At 44.6% G+C, this 19,457-nt stretch overlaps 1 protein-coding gene across 5 annotated transcripts in view; it reads right to left on the bottom strand.

Annotated features, from left to right (window-relative positions):
- Nphp3 (nephrocystin 3) overlaps positions 1-19,457 on the bottom strand; it is a 45,406-nt gene that overhangs the window by 15,564 nt on the left and 10,385 nt on the right. For 4 of the 5 annotated variants that reach the window (XM_045136344.1, XM_045136346.1, XR_006633972.1 and 1 more), the window contains exons 7-15: positions 14,129-14,276; positions 13,458-13,532; positions 11,050-11,223; positions 10,210-10,313; positions 8,591-8,705; positions 6,640-6,783; positions 5,145-5,242; positions 3,645-3,747; positions 1,887-1,969 (exon numbers count right to left, since the gene is read on the bottom strand). In XM_045136344.1, coding sequence (XP_044992279.1) covers positions 1,887-1,969; positions 3,645-3,747; positions 5,145-5,242; positions 6,640-6,783; positions 8,591-8,705; positions 10,210-10,313; positions 11,050-11,223; positions 13,458-13,532; positions 14,129-14,276 — 1,044 coding nt within the window. The remainder of the gene's footprint in view (positions 1-1,886; positions 1,970-3,644; positions 3,748-5,144; positions 5,243-6,639; positions 6,784-8,590; positions 8,706-10,209; positions 10,314-11,049; positions 11,224-13,457; positions 13,533-14,128; positions 14,277-19,457) is intronic. The other variant, XM_045136345.1, reaches the window with a different exon arrangement.

Raw genomic sequence — 19,457 nt, forward strand, 5'->3', positions numbered from 1 at the left:
ATGCCTTCTTTGAGACAGGGTCTCTTGGGACTTTGCAGCCAGCTTTATATGGGTGCTGAGGAATTGAGCCCTGACTAGTAGGCTTTGCAGACAAGTACCTTTCACTGCTGAGCCATCTCTGCAGCCCTGGTGTTTTTGAGGCAGGTCTCCCTCCAGGCTGACCTCCCAAGTACTGGGATTATAGGTGTGAGCAACCATGCCTGGCTTTAGAGGGTTGGGTTTTTTTTTTTTTTTTTTTTGGCCAATATTCATTTCTTTCTTTCTTTTTAGCTTTTTTTTTTTTAAAAACTTTTTTACTGACAATTTCCATAATTATAGACAATAAACTATAATAATTCCCTCCCCTCCCCCACAATTCCCTTAACAAATCCACTCTTTATCATATCTCCTCCCTCTCTCAATTAATCTCCTTTCATTTTGATGTCATCATCTTCACATCCTGTTATGAGGTAGGTAGTACCAGGCACTGCAAGTTCATGGACACCTGGGCCATTTTTGTGTCGGGAAGATTGCACTGTAAGCAGTCCCATCCTTCTAATTTTTTTTAATATGAAATTTTACACAAGAGCTAGCTGAGGAGACAGCCCAGCAGTAGAGCCTTTACTAGCTCTGAGTTTAATCCCCAGCACTCCATAAACAAACTACACCCACACCACATCTCTGTCGGTAGCTTCTTTCTAAAATACAAAAATGGTCCACAGTCCCTCTTAAAGCATTCTTTCGATGAATACCCTGAAGGGGCCTACAGCCACACTCTAAACTGTACTCACTGCAGGGCTGGTGGCCAGGTAGGTACCCTGCCACAACAGGAGAAAGGATGGTGGAGATGCTACATGCAACTTTAAGTTTTAGAAGACTTTCATTTCAAATTTGGGCATCCAGATAGGCACATGGAATTAAGAGAAGAGAACTAGCTGCAGTGTTTTCAAATAAGAGCTGTACTAGAAATCATAACTATTGTGGTAAACACACACACACACACACACTTATCTCGGGGAAAGGAAACTAGCACATTGGGTAGGAGAGCTTGCTATGTTAACATGGGGGCCTTATTCTTCCTGAATTCAATTCCCCAGCACACATATAAACAGCTGGGCATGGCCACACATGCCTGCCACTCCAGTCCTGTGGGGAGCAGAGGCAGGAGAATCACTGGGGCTCACTGGTCAGCCAGTCTTACCAAAACCCAGCAGCTCCAGGTTCAACGAGAGACTCTGTCTCCAGGAAATAGGCGGCTGGGAGATAGACAAGGGCACCCGCTGTTCTGGCCTCTGTGTGCATGCATGGGATGCATCTGCACATGCATGTGCACACCACACACACACAAACACACACCACCACATATGCTATCTATACACAGGCAAATTAAAAATCTTTTCACACCTCTGTTTGAGGACAGACCATGCTGAGCACAGCTCTACTGTCGCCCAACATTGTGACGCTTATCTAAAGGCCCAGCACTAAGTGATGCTTGAAAGAGAACTATTTCATGACAAAACACTGACGTGGAGTTAAGAACAGACAACTAACTCCCTGCTGCTGTGCCTCTCCTCTCCAGATGGTCCTCTGGAATAACATTCTTCCATCTCAGCTGTCTCCCCCATTTCCCCAAAGCCAGGGGCCTCAGCAGGCAATACTAGGCACGCACAGGGGGCCCCAAATGAGGGCCAGGAAAGCGCTAGTGTGATAAAAATGAGTTACGTCTCCTGATGAGTGCTGGTCATTTCACAGGTGACCCAGTGGGCACCAGTCATTCTCTTTGGCAGACATCTGAGTGGCCCAGGAAGCGATATGAGCAGCTCGGGTTCGTAGGAGGAGAGAGCGGTCTGCAGCCGAAAGGACGCACACATGCACGAGATTGGGGGGGGGGAGTTCCCGCCACTTACCTTGCCATCGTTTTGCCCAAAAGGGTGACGTAAAGGGCGTTGCAGGTTGTCGCGGAGCGGCAGTGCTGTTCTACCTGTTTCTCCTGCGCCAGTTTCCAGACAAAACAAAATAAAGCAAAGCACCCTAGAATTAAATGGGCATGACTCCTCCTGAACCATCTGCCAATACCCCAGTTGAAATAAAAGCATCTCTGGCACAAGCAGGGAGATGACCCAGGGTAGTGGAAGGTCCTTGGCTACAGCCGGCCTTCTTGCTGTGGACGCCAGATGCAGCCAACAGGTTTTTAAAAAAATTTTATTTATTTATTTATTTTGAGAGCGACAGACACAGAGAGAAAGACAGATAGAGGGAGAGAGAGAGAATGGGTGCGCCAGGGCTTCCAGCCTCTGCAAACGAACTCCAGACGGTGGCTAACGTGGTACCTGGGGAACCGAGCCTCGAACTGGGCTCCTTAGGCTTCATAGGCAAGCGCTTAACCGCTAAGCCACCTCTCCAGCCCGTTTGTTTTTTTTTGAGGTAGGGTCTCACTCTAGCCCAGGCTGACCTGGAACTCACCATGCAGTCTCAGACTGGCCTCAAACTCACAGTGATCCTCTTACCTCTGCCTCCTGAGTATTGGGATTTAAGGCATGCTCCACCATGCCTAGCTCAGTAGTTTTAAAAATACTCCTAAAGTACCTACTTAATATTATATGCTATTTCTTTTTAAATATATTTTTAATTTATTTGCAAGGGAAAAGGGAGAGAATGCGCACACCAGGGCCTCTTGATGCTGCAGATGAGCTTCAGATGCTTGTGCCACTTTGTGTATTTGGTGTTACATGGGCGCTGGGGACTTGAACCTAAGCTAGAAGACTATGCAAGCCAGCGCCCTTAACACTGAGCTATCTCTCCAACCCTATTTATTATTTCCTAAGGCCAAAATAATTTTATTACTTTTGTATCTGTCATTAAAAAGGAATGAGTCTAGCTTGGTGTGGTGCACACCTTTAATCGTAGCACTCGGGAGGCAGAGGTAGGAGGATTGCTGTCATGAGTTCGAGGCCACCCTGAGACTACATAGTGAATTCCAGGTCAGCCTGGACTAGAGCAAAACCCTACCTCAAAAGAAAAAAAAAAGAAAAAAAAGGAATGAATTGGCACTTGAGAGGCAAAAACAGGAGGACTTCTGTGAGTTCAAGGCCAGTCTGAGACATAGTAAGTTCCAGGTCAATATGGGCCAGAGCAAGACCCTATCTTGAAACTATCCTCCTACTGAAAAGGAATGAACTGGGCTGGAGAGATGGCTCAATGGGTCAAGTACTTGTCACAGAAGCCTGGGAACCCAAGTGTGGTTCGCCACATCCACATACAAACTGGGCGTGGTGCCCTGAGCCTGTAATTCCAGTACTGGGAGACAGAGACAGGGGCATGCATTCCTGAGGCTCACTGACTAGCTGGTATAGCTGAATCGGTGAGCTCCAGATTCGGCGAGAGAACGGCTCAAAAAATAAAGTGGATGGCAACTGAAGAAAACATCCCACACTGACCTCTGACCTCCAGGCACACATACACATATATGTGCCAGAACAAACACATGAAAACACACTCACACTCACACACAGTAAGATGTAGAACAATTGAGGAAGATACCTAAAGTCAACCTCTGGCCTCCACATGCATAAGCACACACAAATGTGTGAAAACACACCTATGAACACACATGCACACACACACACACATATGCCCAAAAATGCATCAAAATGGAAGAGACTGACCTGCTCCTGAGTCAATGTAACATCTTCAGAGTGGCATTCGGCAGTTATAATGGATTTTGCATCTTTGGGGTTTAAAGGATCAAGGTGCAATGTAGGCCACAACCTTGTGTTGAGAGAGAAGAAAAATGCAATCCTAATGACACAGTGAGGACTGTCACTTACCCATTACACAAGTTAAAACCCAACACAGGAATTAAGTTTTATGCTGCCTTTGTGAAATAAGCAAAGCTTATCACAGCAAGTAGTAATCTATTTAGTTCGTTCGATCATGTGCTTCATTATTTCACTGATGATCGCAAGCGTTGTAAATTAAACAGCAAATAAAATGGACAGTTAAATGGTGGAACATTTCTGGCTCTAGGTTCTGCGTCTTCAGTGAAACAGGAGTCAGTCCTGCCGAGGAGTACGTGGCAGGCTTTGCTCCCACATCCTGACAGTGCAACCGAAATTCAGTTACTGCGATCCACATCCTCAATGTGGCGGCAAAAATTCGTCTGGGTGGGAAAAGCTTATTTGTCTTTATGCATAAAGCATAAGTATATGCATATTATGTGTTGATGTATGCACACAGAGATAGCATATATTTAAATGAAACTGTCTTAGGGGAACAGTTGAGGAAAAAGCTATGCAAGGCTTTTGAGGTTGCAGAAAAAGATAAGTTGAAAACATTGCCTTACAGAATACAGCCCTTGTATCATTTAAAAAATATTTTTTATTTTCATTTATTTGAAAGAGAAACAGGCACAGAGGGAGGGAGGAAGGGAGAGAGAGAGAGGGAGGGAGAGAGAGAGAGAGAGAGAGAGAAGGAATATGGGCATGCCAGGGCTTAAAGCCTCTGCAAACAAACTCCAGCCGCATGTACCACCTTGTGCATCTGCTTTACGTGGGTTCTGAGGAGTCAAAACTGGTCCTTTGGCTTTGCAGGCAGGCGTCTTAACCACTAAACCATCTCCTCAGCCCCTCATTTCTTTTTTAGGGCTGTCCAAGTGAGCCCGCATCCTAAGGTAACAGGTGTCTAAGACTCTGATTCTCTCAGCCTGTTTGTTGTTCTCACCCACAAATTCAGCTGCCTACTAGACAAACATCAGTGCCTCAATCTGCACCCGGCAAACATTCCAAAAAAAATCCTCACTTGTGTTCCCTCACCAACCTGCCTGTCCTTAGTGCTTCCTGTGTCAGTTCATGGAACCATGACCAGCTTTCTTTCAATCAGTCAGAAAAGCTGGAGTCATTTTCTGTTTTCCCTTTCCCTTACATCCCACATCGAACCAGCACCACCAAGTTCTAAAGATAGCATCTTTTCTTGAGCGTGTCCATCTCTCCTCCAACCTCACTGCCATTTATATGAAAATACAAAGGCGCATGCGCAGTGTGTGTGCACAAATAAAGATAATTTCAAAAGAAGGAAAACACAAATGCACGTCAAAAAAGCCACTCCTTGCCTGTCCTTTAAACATTTCTGAAAAAAAACCTGAAAAAAAGCCAACGTTAGCCTGGTACCTCCATGCTGCAGGGCACGTCTCCACGTTCACAGAAACGATGACTCGGACATTCACAGGCAGAGGGTCGATCAGCCACTTCATGTGCTTTTCAACTTGCTTAAAAACATAAAACAGAAGTCAACTTATTATGACATTTCAAAACAATGTTAAAATAGCTCCCCTAAGATAAAATTCACAGTAAGTTTCCCTTATTATTAAGAATAAAAATCTTGGGCTGGAGAGATGGCTTAGCAGTTAAGCGCTTGCCTGTGAAGCCTAAGGACCCCGGTTCGAGGCTCCATTCCCCAGGACCCACGTTAGCCAGATGTACAAGGGGGCACACGCATCTGGAGTTCGTTTGCAGTGGCTGGAGGCCCTGGCGCGCCCATTCTCTCTCTTTCTCTGTCACTCTCAAATAAACAATTAAAAACAAACAAACAAAAAAGAATAAAAATCTTATTTTGGGATGGTTTGTCTTTGAATTAAAAACAAAAAAACAGGTGGGGCCAGAGAGACGGCTTACTGGTTAAGGTGCTTGCCTATGAAGCCTAAAGATCCAGGTTCAATTCCCCAGTACCCACATAAGCCAGATGCACAAGGTGGCACATGCATCTGGAGTTCACTTACAGTGGCTGGGGGCCTTGGCATGCCCATTCTCTCTATCTGCCTCTCTCTCTCAAATAAATAATAGATAGATAAACAATAAATAAAACATTTTTAAAAAACAGGTAGCAAAAACACCATTATCACCACATTTGAATTTTGGATATTTAAGGAAGTGTTCAGGCTCTAAAACTATGTCAAAACAAATGTATTTTCCTGATCAAGTAAATTTAGTTGACCTTTTTCCAGTAAGATGCTACTGTCAGCTGCCATATGGTACCTGTGTGTGTGTACACGTGTGTGTTCCTGTGTGTGATGCACACGTGTGAATGTGCCTGCACGTGTGTGCACTCTGGTGTCATTCCTCAAGAACATCTTCCATCTCTCTCTCTCTCTCTCTCTTTTGATTTTTTGGTTTTTATAGGTAGGGTCTCACTCTACCTCAGGCTGATCTGGAATTCACTCTGTCTTCACAGGGTAGCCTAGAACTTGCGGCGATCCTCCTACCTCTGCCTCCCGAGTGCTGGGATTAAAGGTGTGCGCCACCACACCTGGCTTCTTCCATCTCTTTTTTGAGACAGGGTCTCTCATTGGCTGGAAGCTTACCAATTAGGCTAGACTGGCTGGCCAGCGAGCCCCACAGCTCTCCTATCCCTGACTCCCCATCTCTGCACTTAGATGCACGCTGCTGTACCTAGCATGTTTAGGTGAGTATTGGTGATTGAATTCAGGTCCTCATGCTTTCAAGGCACACACTTTCCTGACTGGGGACACCTCCCCAGCCCCACTGTACTTTTGAAAAATCCATCCACTTCTTCCCAGAGGCATATGACTGCAATGCCGAGGGCAGCCATTTCGGGTGTTCTGGTCTCTTTGGGAGTCAACAAACAGAGGACAAGGAGAGGCTGTACCTGAACCTGGTCTATGGAATCGATGACGATGATGATACTGCCTTGGTGACGAGTGGACAGTTTTTCCAACCAACGGGGAAATTCTTCCAGAAGCTTAGCAGGCTCCAGTGTCAGCGCAGAAAGTGCCCAAAAGTGCTGTACCAACTGCAATGTGACGGGGGATACCATGTGCAAAAGCAATGTAGCCGCACAGCAGCAACGCAGCATCCTTCCAACACTGTTTCAACCAAGCTGACTGCGGATCTGGTTGCTCCAAGTTCTATTTTTCATGCACCTGGCTTTATGTAGGCACTGGAGAATCAGACCTCAGTTTTAGGCTTTGCAAGCAAGTGCCTTTTACCACTGAGCCATCTCTCCAGCTCAAGTACTTAAAATTCTTTTTGTTTATTTTTATGTATTTATTTGAAAGTGACAGATAGAAAGAGAAAGAGGCAGGTATATATATATATATATATATATATATATATATATATATATATAGAGAGAGAGAGAGAGAGAGAGAGAGAGAGAGAGAGAGAGAGAGAAAGTTGGGTGCACCAGGGCCTCCAGCCACTGCAAACGAACTCCAGACGCGTGTGCCCACTTGTGCATCTGGCTAACGTGGGTCCTGAGGAATCGAGCCTTGAACCGGGGTCTTTAGGCTTCATGGGCAAGTGCTTAACCGCCAGCCCTCAAGTACTTAAAAAAATAGTATTTATTTATTTATTTATTTGAGAGAGGAAGAAAGAGCAATGAAAGGGCAGATAGAGAAAGAGAATGGGTGCACCGGGGCCTCCAGCCACTGCAAATGAACTCCAGATGCATGAACCACCTTGTGCATCTGGCTTATGTGGGTATTGGGGAATCAAACTTGGGCCTTAGGCTTCACAGGCAAGCGCCTTAACCACTAGACCATCTCTCCAGCCTAAGTAGTATATTTTAAATTTCATAAAAAAGGCCCCCTCCATGGGAGGGAATACATGCCTAACATTAAACACCTACGATGGGGGGAGGGGGGAAGAAGAGTAGTCATGAGCCCTAGGGGTGGAGCGTCTGCTGCTGTCTGGCTAAATGTATATATACTATTCTCACCAAACTGCCCAGTAAGTACTTCTCTTAATGTTTATACCCATATATTAATGCTACTCTCACTTTTGGTTAGAGAACCTTCTCTTTTCAGATGGCAGTGATCATGGATGACTCAGAAGGCATCATGGTGCTGAGAAGATGTGACAGAGGAGTGCTCAGCACTAAACTATCTCTATCACACCTTCCAAGGCTCAGGGTCCATTGCGGAAGAGGCGGTGGAAAGAATGTAAGAGCCAAAGGAAGGGTAGGACTCCTTAGAACATGCTCCTCCAGACATAAAATGGCCTGGATATCCATGACCTCACAGTGCCTGACACTACCTACACAAGACCAGCATAAGAGGAGGAAAAGAGGATGGCATTAGAGTAAAAGAGAGACTGATTGAGAGGGGGGAAAGGGTATTAGGGAGAGTGAAGTTTCAAAGGGGAAAGTGGGAGGAAGGGAATTACCATAGGTTATTGTCTACAATTATGGAAGTTGTTAATAAAAAAATTTAAAAAACACCAAAATAACTTGCTTACTTGAGTATCCCTTTTGTAAAATATTTGGCACAAGAAGTGTTTCTAAGTTTAGATTTTTGCTAGATTTTGGAATATTTACATGAATTGCATTCACGTTTCATATACGCCTTGTACACATGGCCTGTGGATAATTCTATACTTTCCAAAGTGCACCTTTGACTGTGACCTGTCGCATGAGGTCAGATAGGAAATTTTCCATTTGGGTTATCATGTTGGTGCTCAAAACGTTTCAGATTAGGGCACATTTAAGATTTCAAATTATGAGGCTCCACCTGTAATATGGGAACTTGTCACCCACTTAGTCCTAACAGCTTTGGAATCTCTATCAAGTTCTGATCACCCCACAGGCATGTACAGCATACCTTTAGAGTCAGTCGTTTGATAATCAAGGTTGACTCCGAGCTGGCTGACGTGGGCCTCCCAACAAAGTGCGAGAGGATCAGGGTGCTGAGGGGATTCTTCTGGCGCATTTGAATCCTGCAGGAAAACACGGGGCTTTTATGAGATGGATGGAGCTCCTTCTTTGTCAGCAAAACCAAAGAGAACCAGGCAGCCAGCGTCGCCTAGTGTTAGCAGCCACAGGGTGAGCCTCTTTGTAACAAAGATGGAGATTTCTGATTTTATTCCATTCTTAGAGCCTTATAAACAAAGTTTTAAAAAGTATGGACTTTCTTTAATTACAAATTGATGTGAATTAGCATAAAGTATTAGTTAAATAGGTCTTCCCACGTAACTACAAGTATGCTGTTAGAGGAGGCGGAGGCAGGAGTTCAAGGTCATTCTTAGTGACTACTTAGTGATTTCAAGGGCAGCCTGGGCTGCATAAGGCTCTATGTCAAAATAAATAAGTAATTAAATAAGTACCAAAAATATGCTTTTAGAAAGAAATTTGTTAGATACAAAAGTGCTATTTTCCAAATATAATTTTGAATAAAAAGGCAATAAACAGTAAATAACTGCACATGCTAAATCTTTGATATAAATAATAATTAACAAGGGGAAAACTGTTAATGCTTGTTTTAAAATAATATACTTACATTGTAAAGTTTTACTACCTTTTATGAACTAAATGGCATTCATTGGAAGGTTACCATAATTTGGATACTCCTGAGGGTTCGCTTTACTCTACATAGTCAATATTTTAAAAAGTGGCAAAAATTTTTAAATAAACCCAATAGCTGAATGCCACTACTCAGCAAACAGAGGCAGAAGGTGTAAGTTTGAGGCCAGCCTGGCCTACACAGTGAGTCAAAGCCAGCATGGATTATATAATAAGGATGAATCTCAAAATCAAACAACCATCACAGAGAAAACAAAGTCCCCTCCCTCTATAACTTGACTAATTAGAGACCACACTGAGCACTCTGTTACATAGTCTCTTAGTACAGGATTTATCTGCACAATCATGGGCACTCTCATTTCTTTCTTCTTTCTCATTTTGTTTTCTGGCTTCTCCCTGACATACAAATTCACTGCGCTTCAGGGCAAGAAACATCATTTTATTTTCCGAGCTTTTTGTTTGTTTGTGTTTTGTTCAAGGTAGGGATGTCCGTCTAGCTCGGGCTGACCTAGAACTTACTCTAGGGTCCCAGGCTGGCCTGAAACTCACACATGATCCTCCTACCTCTGCCTCCCAGGTCTGTTGAATGTGTAGTATAGGCCAGGCATTAAGACACATGTGACATTCTGTGGCATGAATGGAGGATAAGAGTAACTTAGCAGGGTGCGATGGTGCATCCCTGTAGCCCTAGAATATGGGAAAGGAAAGCTGCAAGATCGAGTTCAAGGTCATTCGTATCCTCAGGTGAATAGTTTGAGGTCAATCAGGGCTATATGAGGCCCTGTCACTTTCTCTCTTTCTCTCTCCCTTGTTCCCATTCCTTCCCTCCCCTTCCCCTGTCCTCTATCCTCCTCTCCTTTTCTCTCTCTCTCACACACAGCAACAATTACAAAAGACTGATCGAGTTGCATGGCATCATACCATTTTGATAGAAGAAGGGACTTTCCCGAACCTGGTCCTCCGGAAACGAGAAGGGGAGGAATGGGGGCCGGTGCTGCCACCAGGTCGTTCAGGCGTTGGTAATACTGGAGACAAAAATGATTTACAATGCAAGCAAACACACGCCTCTAAGAGAAAGACACTCAACTTGTAATCATCCTCTGAAAACAGGAGCAAAGAGGAGCATTTCTTTATTTATTTACTTTTGGTCAAAAGCATCTTCATGATTGCTAATTTTTCAATGGTTTTATATTTACTTGAGAGTGAGAATGGGCAAATCAAGGCCTCTAGCCATTGCAAAGGAACTCCAGACACATGCGCCACCTCGTGCATCTGGCTGATGTGGGTCCTGGAGAACCAAACCTGGGTCCTTTGGCTTTGCAGGCAAGCGCTTTAGACACTAACTCATCCCTCCAGCCCATGACTGCTAATTGTTGTGGCTAGTAAGGTAAGTTTACAGCAGTAAACTAAGAAAGGACCCCATGATGTTGCTAGAAATGAACAGGAAGGACAGCGGAGATCCAGGTGAGGTTTTACCACACTCTGGCGTTTCACAGAATGCTGCAGGGAGGCTATCGTGAGACTTCGATCTCAGGAAGTGAACCAGAAAGCCTCAAGGGACCAGGTGGGCATCCTGGATCTCCTTATCAAAAACATCAGCACCAGTTTAGAGGCTGCCTCAGGTTCAGGCCTAAACAAAGGCTGTTTATTATAGGAATTTCCAGCCTCACAACCATCTCTGAGAGGACAGGCTGCCTGACATCTTTCCTGGGACAGCGTTCAGGGGTGGCTAATCCGTACTGGAATAATCTGCAAGCTTACTTTCTCAAACCCCAGCTCCTGGGCTGAGCTTGAGGCCTGCTGGAATGCTTCCATTTGCTCTTGTTCGCCATGCATGTCCCACAGAACGTCGCCAAAATCATCTTCTTCGGGAACAGAATCTTCACTGCCCACGTCCTTACCCTCTAGGCCTGTGTTCTCCAGACCTAGAATGTCCTGTGCACAGACAGTCACATGGGAAGAGTGAAGACAAGGACCTGTGGCAGGAGCCAGTGTACCGAGGAGACAACCCCAGCCTTCTGGACTTTAGAAGGTGCCTATAAGAACATATTTATAGCTAATAAAGGTAAGCTGAACTTGAAAATAAGAAACTAATAATGAAACAATAATGACAGATACTACTTTTTTTTTGAGGCAAGTCCAACAGACTGGCCTTTTTTCCATGAGCGAGAGCAAGAGTGAGAGCGAGAGCGAGAGAGAGAGAGAGAGAGAGAGAGAGAGAGCGAGAGAGAGAATTGGTGCACCAGGGCCTCCAGCCACTGCAAACAAACTTCAGACGCGTGCGCCACCTTGTGTGCATGTGTGGCCTTGTACACTTTTGTCACTGTGAGGCTAGCTTATGTGAGACCTGGAGACTCAAACATGGGTCCTTGGGCTTCTCAGGCAAGCACCTTAACCTCTAGGCCATCTCTCCATTCCAAGACTTCTTTATTGAAAACAAAACTAGAGATATCATTGATGCTGATGGGACATTTTTCCTGAAAAAAATGCCACGTAATAGCCGTCATTATATCTGGCTAGCGAATAATTTCCAAGTCTCTACTAATACCTGAGAAATATGCCATGAAAATTTAATTACTGGGATGGAGTTTCTTGTTTTCAAACAACTCTGTCATCATATCACCAAAAATATGCTTTCCCTCAAGCACTAATAATGATAAATGCAGCCTGTTCCATTTGCTCAACTCATCTTACTTTTATCTTGGCCATAAAATTTGTAAGATTGTGGAAAAGATCAAAATTGATCCTGATAACCCTTAGAGGACACTATACACTCATGTTGCCTGATGCTACCATCTCATTATGATTTACCTCATTCTTTTATTATTTTTTTCCTGATAACAGTCTCCATATCTGAAATGCAATTCAATTAGAAAGGCAATATAACCTTTTTTCCCTCAAACATGGATTCTAGTTCCAGGGATAAGTGCTGAAGGAGAATGACAACAGACTAAACATGATACCCCTCCTACTGGGCTCGTTTGAGGATTCTTTTTCTTTGGATTATACTTATTGATATACAGATATAGTTATTGATAGTTTTGCTGAAACACAATTCTATCATTTTTATGGTAAAAATAAGCATAAGAGATGGCTTAGCAGTTAAGGTGCTTGCCCACAAAGTCTAGGGTCCTACATTCAACTCCCCAGAACTCACTTAAGCCAGATGGAGTTCTTTTGTAGTGGCAGGAGGCCCTGGCATGCCTATATAACAACACTCTGTCTCCCTCTCTCATAAATAAATAAATATAAATTTAAAAAACTTCATTTTAAAAAGCATAGGCATTCTATCAAGCAGATTGTATAATATGTATACATTTTTTTTTTTTTTTTTGAGGCAGGGTAGGTCTTACTCTTGCCCAGGCTGACCTGAGACTCACTTTGTAGCCCTACTCTGGCCTTAAACTCACTACAATCCTCCTCCCTCAGCTTCCTAAGTGCTAAGGTTAAAGGAGTGCTCCACCATGTCTGGCTGCATAGGCAGTGTTAACATCCAAGACACATTTGGCTCCTATCTCCTCCATGGGACCTGTTCTTATCATCTACTCTCCCAGCCGTTAGGAATAAATGGTGGAAAAAAGAGGTCTTCTTAAATACATAAATGTCGTAAGTGCACACAGAATGTGAGGCGCCCCTACTGAAGATGATGCATAATTGCCCTCGAAATAATTTTCAACTTTTCCATCAGTAGTAAATTTTGCACTTGGCAGCAGCTGAAGTATAGGCCAGCTTGGTTGAGACAGATGGGCCGGAATGATACAAGGTCCTGGGAAGAGCACGATCTCAGAACCAAAGCCCAACAGAACAGCAGCATTCTCCCAAGGTACTGCTCTCCAAAGAACAACCGGTGATTTTCTCTGGGGAAACTCAATTTTTTTTTAAAATTTTATTTATTTATTTATTTGAGAGCGACAGACACAGAGAGAAAGACAGACAGAGGGAGAGAGAGAGAATGGGCGCGCCAGGGCTTCCAGCCTCTGCAAACGAACTCCAGACGCGTGCACCCCTTGTGCATCTGGCTAACGTGGGAACTGGGGAACCGAGCCTCGAACCGGGGTCCTTAGGCTTCACAGGCAAGCGCTTAACCGCTAAGCCATCTCTCCAGCCCTCAATTTTATGAAAAACCCTCAAACTATTTGTGATGAAAACTTAGAGAAATGAATATTTACCTGTTTAATGATCTTCTCTACACAGATGTAAGTCTTATATACTCCCTCTGCAGGATCTCCGGAGTGATCGATGATCTGGGGGGCAGGGGTAAGAGTCTAACAGTAAAACGAAAGAAGCAACGGTAGCAGGAGGAGGTGAGGGCAAACACTCTACTTTTCCTTTACAGTAACCTTACAGGTAAGGCACTACACTGCAATCCCCACTCTTGAAAGGAAGCAGAGGCGCGTGAAGCAGCTTGTCGGAGATCACGCAGCAATTCAGCGTGAACAACAGCACATACGTAAGTACACAGTCTCTGCCTTGTTCCCTCTTCTACCGCCACCGAGCTCTACACCGCCAGGAGCGTTCCCGGGGGGGGCTGCTCCTGATCTCAGGTTCAGCCCGCAGCCCTCGAGCCTACTCTGCTCTCCACATAGCACCGAAGAGATGACATATAGAACATGCCAGGCCCTGTCACCCCAACAGCTCTCCACTTCGCTCCACGGGAAAAGCCCAGGTCTTACGACAGTCTCTGAGGCTCTTCGGGGTGGACAGATAAGAGACACCTCTCCTGCTTGTCCTCTTTCACCTGCTCTAGCCACATGAGCCACCTTTCCATCTTCACACCCACATGTTCCCATGGCTTTCTCTCTGCCAAGCATAGTCTTTAAAATATCCTGTGGGTTCTTACCTTGGCTTTGTTGAGGTTGGAAACACGATCCATCAACTGCTGGACAGAGTCGGAAGTGACTCTCCCATCCTCTGAATGATGGCAAATTAATCGAGGTTTTCCTTCAGGGTTTTTCAGAAATATTTCTTCACAGTCTTCCAGGAACAGGCTAGATGGAAAATGTCATTTGTGTTGACATTTAATTTAATTTATTTATTTGAGAGAGGGAAAGTGGCGGGGGGGGGGGGGAGGGAGAAAGAAAATGAATGAATGGGTGCACCAGGGCTTCCAGCCACTGCAAACGAACTCCAGATGCATGTACCACCTTGGGCATCTGGCTTACGTGGGTCCTGGGGAATCAAACCTTGAACCAGCGTTCTTAGGCTCCACATGTAAGCGCTAAAGCATCCCTCCAGCCCAGAAATGTCATTTCTTATGCTCTAACTGCAGTGTGGCAGCAGATACTTAGTCAATAGATCCAAGTGTCAACAGTGGGGTTTTACTACAATGACAAGGGCCCAACTGCAGACAGAGTGAAGCTTTCCCAAAATGGCAATTTTTAGTTTTGTTCTAACCTTGTCTTAAAGTACCATGATCTCATACGCATTAAATTGTAAACCTTTGTGAGTTAGTTATTTCTTAAAGATAAAAATGTTCTCAAAATACAATTAAACATGGTTCAAAATAATGGACCAGACTCATGAAACTCTGCAAGTAAGTACACATTTTGGGCCTGGGGAGACAGCTCAGTGAGTAAAGTGCTTGCGGCCCAAGTAAGAGTACCTGAGCTTGGATCCCAGAACCCATGTTAAAGTCGGATGCTGAGCATATGTAATCCCAGTGTGCCTACATCCAGAGGGAGGTGCAGACAGGAGAGTCCCCCGGAGGCTCGGGAGCCAGCTGGCCTGGTGACTGCAGTGATCCGTAACAAGGAGAGTCCCTGCCTCCAACAAGGCAGGAGCTGAGCACCCTGAAGTCGTGCTCTGACCACACGTGCACGGTGGCGCATGGGCACTAACACTGGAACATGTGAATGTGCCTACACAAAAGTGAATGTCTTCTGAGTTTAAACACAAATATTATTGGTCCCAAGGGTCCAAGACTTTCCTCTAGTCTTTCGCCCTCTTTTGCATCAGATCTATGCTTGAATGCTTCTATCCAATGTCTACTGTAGGAAAGATCTAGGAGCCAGTGAGAAGTCTCAGATGGCTAGCAAAAACACTGATTGTGGTAAAGGTTAACAAAGGCATTAAGCTGTGTTAGAATCATAGTTAGAATTTGTGGGCTGGAGAGATGGCTTAGCGGTTAAGCGCTTGCCTGTGAAGCCTAAGGACCCCGGTTCAAGGCTCGGTTCCCCAGGTCCCACGTTAGCCAGATGCACAAGGGGGTGCACACATCTGGAGTTTGTTTGCAGAGGCTGGAAGCCCTGGCACGCCCATTATCTCTCTCTCCCTCTATCTGTCTTTCTCTCTGTGTCTGTCGCTCTCAAATAAATAAATTAAAAAAAAATTAAAAAAAAAAGAATTTGTAGAAAAGTTGTGTAAAAAAACTCTTAGAAATAATCTATTACAGTTTTCTACACAATGGGAATATTGCAACCAACTGCCTTTTTGAGAAAATATTAAAGAAAAACCCTCAAGAGATGTAAGTTAAGTATGTGTGTATCTAGGGGAGAGCTATTACATAATTTAGAACATGCAAATTAACATATTAGTCCCAAAGATAAAACGGAAAAAAAATATTGTCCCAATAGATATTCCTGTCTTAACCCACTCTACTGATCCATAGATGTTTTTTGTTTTTGTTTTTCTAGGTAGGATTTCACTCTCCACAGATGTTTCCCATGTTAAAGTCACTCTGGAGCATGGCTCAGTGGTTAAAGGTGTTGGTTTGCAAGCCTGCTAACACGAGTTCCATCTTCCTCAGACACCCACGTAAAGCCTGATGCAAAGGGGTGCATCTGAGTGTAACCCCAGCACTCCAACGACAATGGGACATGGAGCCAGGTGCAGTGGAAAAACAAGAGAGACCCTGTCTCAAAAGAAGCCAAGGAGACACTCAAAGGTTGTCCTCTGACCTCCACATGGATGCCACGGTACATGTGTACTTTCTCACCAACATATACACACCACATACACATACACAAATACAAGAAATTAAAGTCATCCTGACCATATTTTAACAAGTCTGGAACTCTAATGATCACTCTGTTACTGTTTTGTGTGAAAAGACTGTGGCCCTGCTAAATAACAGTGTGAACTTTCCACTTCAAAACCACAAACTGCAAAAGTGGTACACTGTGCTCAGCTGGAATGATGTGGTCTCTGGGGTTTAGGCCTGGAAGGGAACTGGAAGAGATCATTAGTGAGTGAGACATCAGATAGGATGGCCAGCAAGTTGATGTGCTGATGGCCTGCCCTGTAGATCCCGGCAGAAAGAGGCCCAGGTAGCAAACATGCAGCTGTTGCTAAGGAGATGTTACTGCATGATGCCAAGGAGATGTTACTCTGCGAAGCTAAGGAGATGCTCCTCCGTGAGGCTAAGGAGATGTTATTCCATGAGGGTAAGGAGATGTTCCTTGGTGGTGGTTTGATTCAGACGTCCCCCATAAACTTAGGTATTCTGAATGCTGGGTTCCCAGCTGATGGAGATTTGGGAATTAACGCCTCCATGGGGTGTATTGTTGGGGACGGGTTTATGGGTGTTATAGCCAGTTTCCCTCTGCCAGTGTTTGGTGTACTCTCCCATTGCTATGGTCTACCTTACGTTGGCCAGGGGATGATGTTCACCCTCTGCTCATGTCATCCTTTCCTCCTGCCATTGTGGAGCTTCCCCCTCGAGCCTGTAAGCCAAAATAAACCTTTTTTCCCCACAAGCTGCTCTTGGTTGGGTGATTTCTACCAGCAATGCAAAGCTGACTGCAACAGTAAAGTGGTACTGAGGACTGGGATTGCTGCTAGAATCCTGACTGTGTGGCTCTGGCTTTTTGGAGCTTATTTTTCAAGAGGAATGTGGAAGGATTTGAAACTTTGGCCTGAGAGGCCTTGCAGTGCTGTAAGTACAGCTTGATGGACTATTATGGTCAGAGTTGAAAGACCTGAAGGCAGTAAGAACTATGGACTGTGAGGTTTGGCTTATGAGGGCAAGAAAGAGGTTTCTTGGACTGGACTAGAAGCAGGTTGTGTGAAAATCTTGCTGTTATGCCTATATCCTGAGAAGTTGTGCAGGGTTGCTTAGCATAGAAATGAACTGGTATGAGCAGAGGGATATGGCACAGGAAGAAAAAACTTTGGGTGAACTGTTGCCCATTCAGCTGCAATTGAGAGATTACAACCTTCGAGACTGGGCCAGCCGACCTGCAATGGGGCAACAGGAAGAATGTAGACTCTTTTGAAGGGACCTGAGTGCTCAAGGAGTGTCCTGTTCTTCAAAGTCTGCTTTATTTCCCCCTGGATTAACACACTAGCACTCTACAAGGTATTGTGGAGTATAATAAACGCAGGAAAGAGAGGGTCATTGAGTTTGCAACATGGTCTTTTGTTTTGGAAATGGCCATGGGCAGTGTGAAGCAGGATGGCCTGCATGGAGATCCGATAGAGCCATGAGGATGAACTGTGGGTTACAGTGGAGACCCAGTGGAGATGCTGGGACCACGAGATGCCTGCTAAGGAAAGCTGCCAGCCCCGGATGAAGTTTTCCAGGACTGTGAGTGGCCTAGCTGGAGGGGTGGAACTGGAACTCCAGACACTTGTTGCTGGTTAGAATCATCAGACTCGGAGATGTGTCACTGGCAAGAGTTGTCAGACTTGAAGCTATAGAGTTTGACATTTTCCCTGGTTGTTTTAAATCTTATATTGGCTGAATATTTCTTTGCTATGCCCAATGCCATCTTTTGCAGTGTGAATGTTTATTCTGTGCCATTATGCATTTTTTTTGGGGGGGGGATTTTTTTGTATTATGGCTCAGTTAAAAGATCTTGGACTATGGAGATATTTGAACATCATTAGGATTGATAAAAACTATGGGGACTTTTTAAGTTGGACTGAATGCATTGTATTTTACATCATGTATGGGTATCAGTTTATGGGGATCAGGGATGGAGTGTGGTGGTTTGATTCAGGTGTCCCCCATAAACTTAGGTGTTCTGAATGCTGGGTTCCCAACTGATGGAGATTTGGGCATTAACACTTCCTGGAGGGGGTGAATTGTTGGGGGCAGGCTTATGGGTGTTATAGCCAGTTTCCCTATGGGCAATCTGTATTTCAATTCCCATCCTTCATTGTAAGAGAGTTCCACCTTGAAGGGGAGAGCATTAAATTACAGACAGTAAAGACAAACGCCTGGACAAGCAGTTATCAGAAATGTGAACGTTCTCCAGCATGCACATAAACACAGGGGAGGGGCCCTGCATGCCCATGACCCCAGCACTCAGAAGAAGATGGGGATTCCCTGGGCAAGCTGGCTAGCTAGACTAGCCAAACTGGTGAATCTGGGTTCAAGTGAGAGACCCTGCCTCAGAAAATAAATGGGAGAGTGAAGGAGGGAAACACCCTATGTCAACCTCTTGCCCTCCACATGCACAGGTACGCACATGTAGGTGCACCTGTAAACAGATGGATGCACAGGCATAAGAATGTGCACACATACATGCACTCACATGTAACAATTACATCCTTAAGAAACAGAACTCTCTAGTCACACTGTAATGAAGGCTCAGCTAGCTCCTGTGTACCTATCTACTAGGCAACCTGTTGGTTCTGTTGTTTATTTATGGCAGTGGAAAACTGACCCTAGGACTTCACACATGCTAGATCAATATGCTACCACTGAACCATTGAGCTTTATCCTCAAATCCAGTTTTTTGTTGTTTCACATTTTTAAAAATTTTATATTAAGGTAGTATCTTTTCCTAGCCCAGGCTGACCTGGAACTCACACTGTAGTTCCAAGCAGACCTTACTCTCACGGTGGCCCTCCTTCCTACCTCTGCCTCCCGAGTGCTGGGATTAAAGACGTGCACCACCAAGCCTGGCTTGTTGTTTCACGTTTTATTTTCGGACAAGATCTTGCTAAATCGTCCTGGCTGGCATTGAACTGATGATCCTCCTATCTCAGCCCCCGAAGTAGCTGGGATTACCGACTTATGTCATCAGGACTTACTATAAGGCAAAGCTTTAAGGACCAATAATGGTTATACTGCATGGAAACAGGATAAATCTGAATTCCACACTAAAATCATAGCTGGTTCCCAAAAAGAGCAATGCTTTGAAAGGGTCATATCCAGACAACTAATCTGGAAAGAAAGATTAATCTCTCATGAAGCTCATTTTGTCTTCTATCTATTCATCCAA

The sequence above is a fragment of the Jaculus jaculus genome, chromosome 17 (genome assembly GCF_020740685.1).
Source record: "Jaculus jaculus isolate mJacJac1 chromosome 17, mJacJac1.mat.Y.cur, whole genome shotgun sequence".
NCBI lineage: Eukaryota > Metazoa > Chordata > Mammalia > Rodentia > Dipodidae > Jaculus > Jaculus jaculus.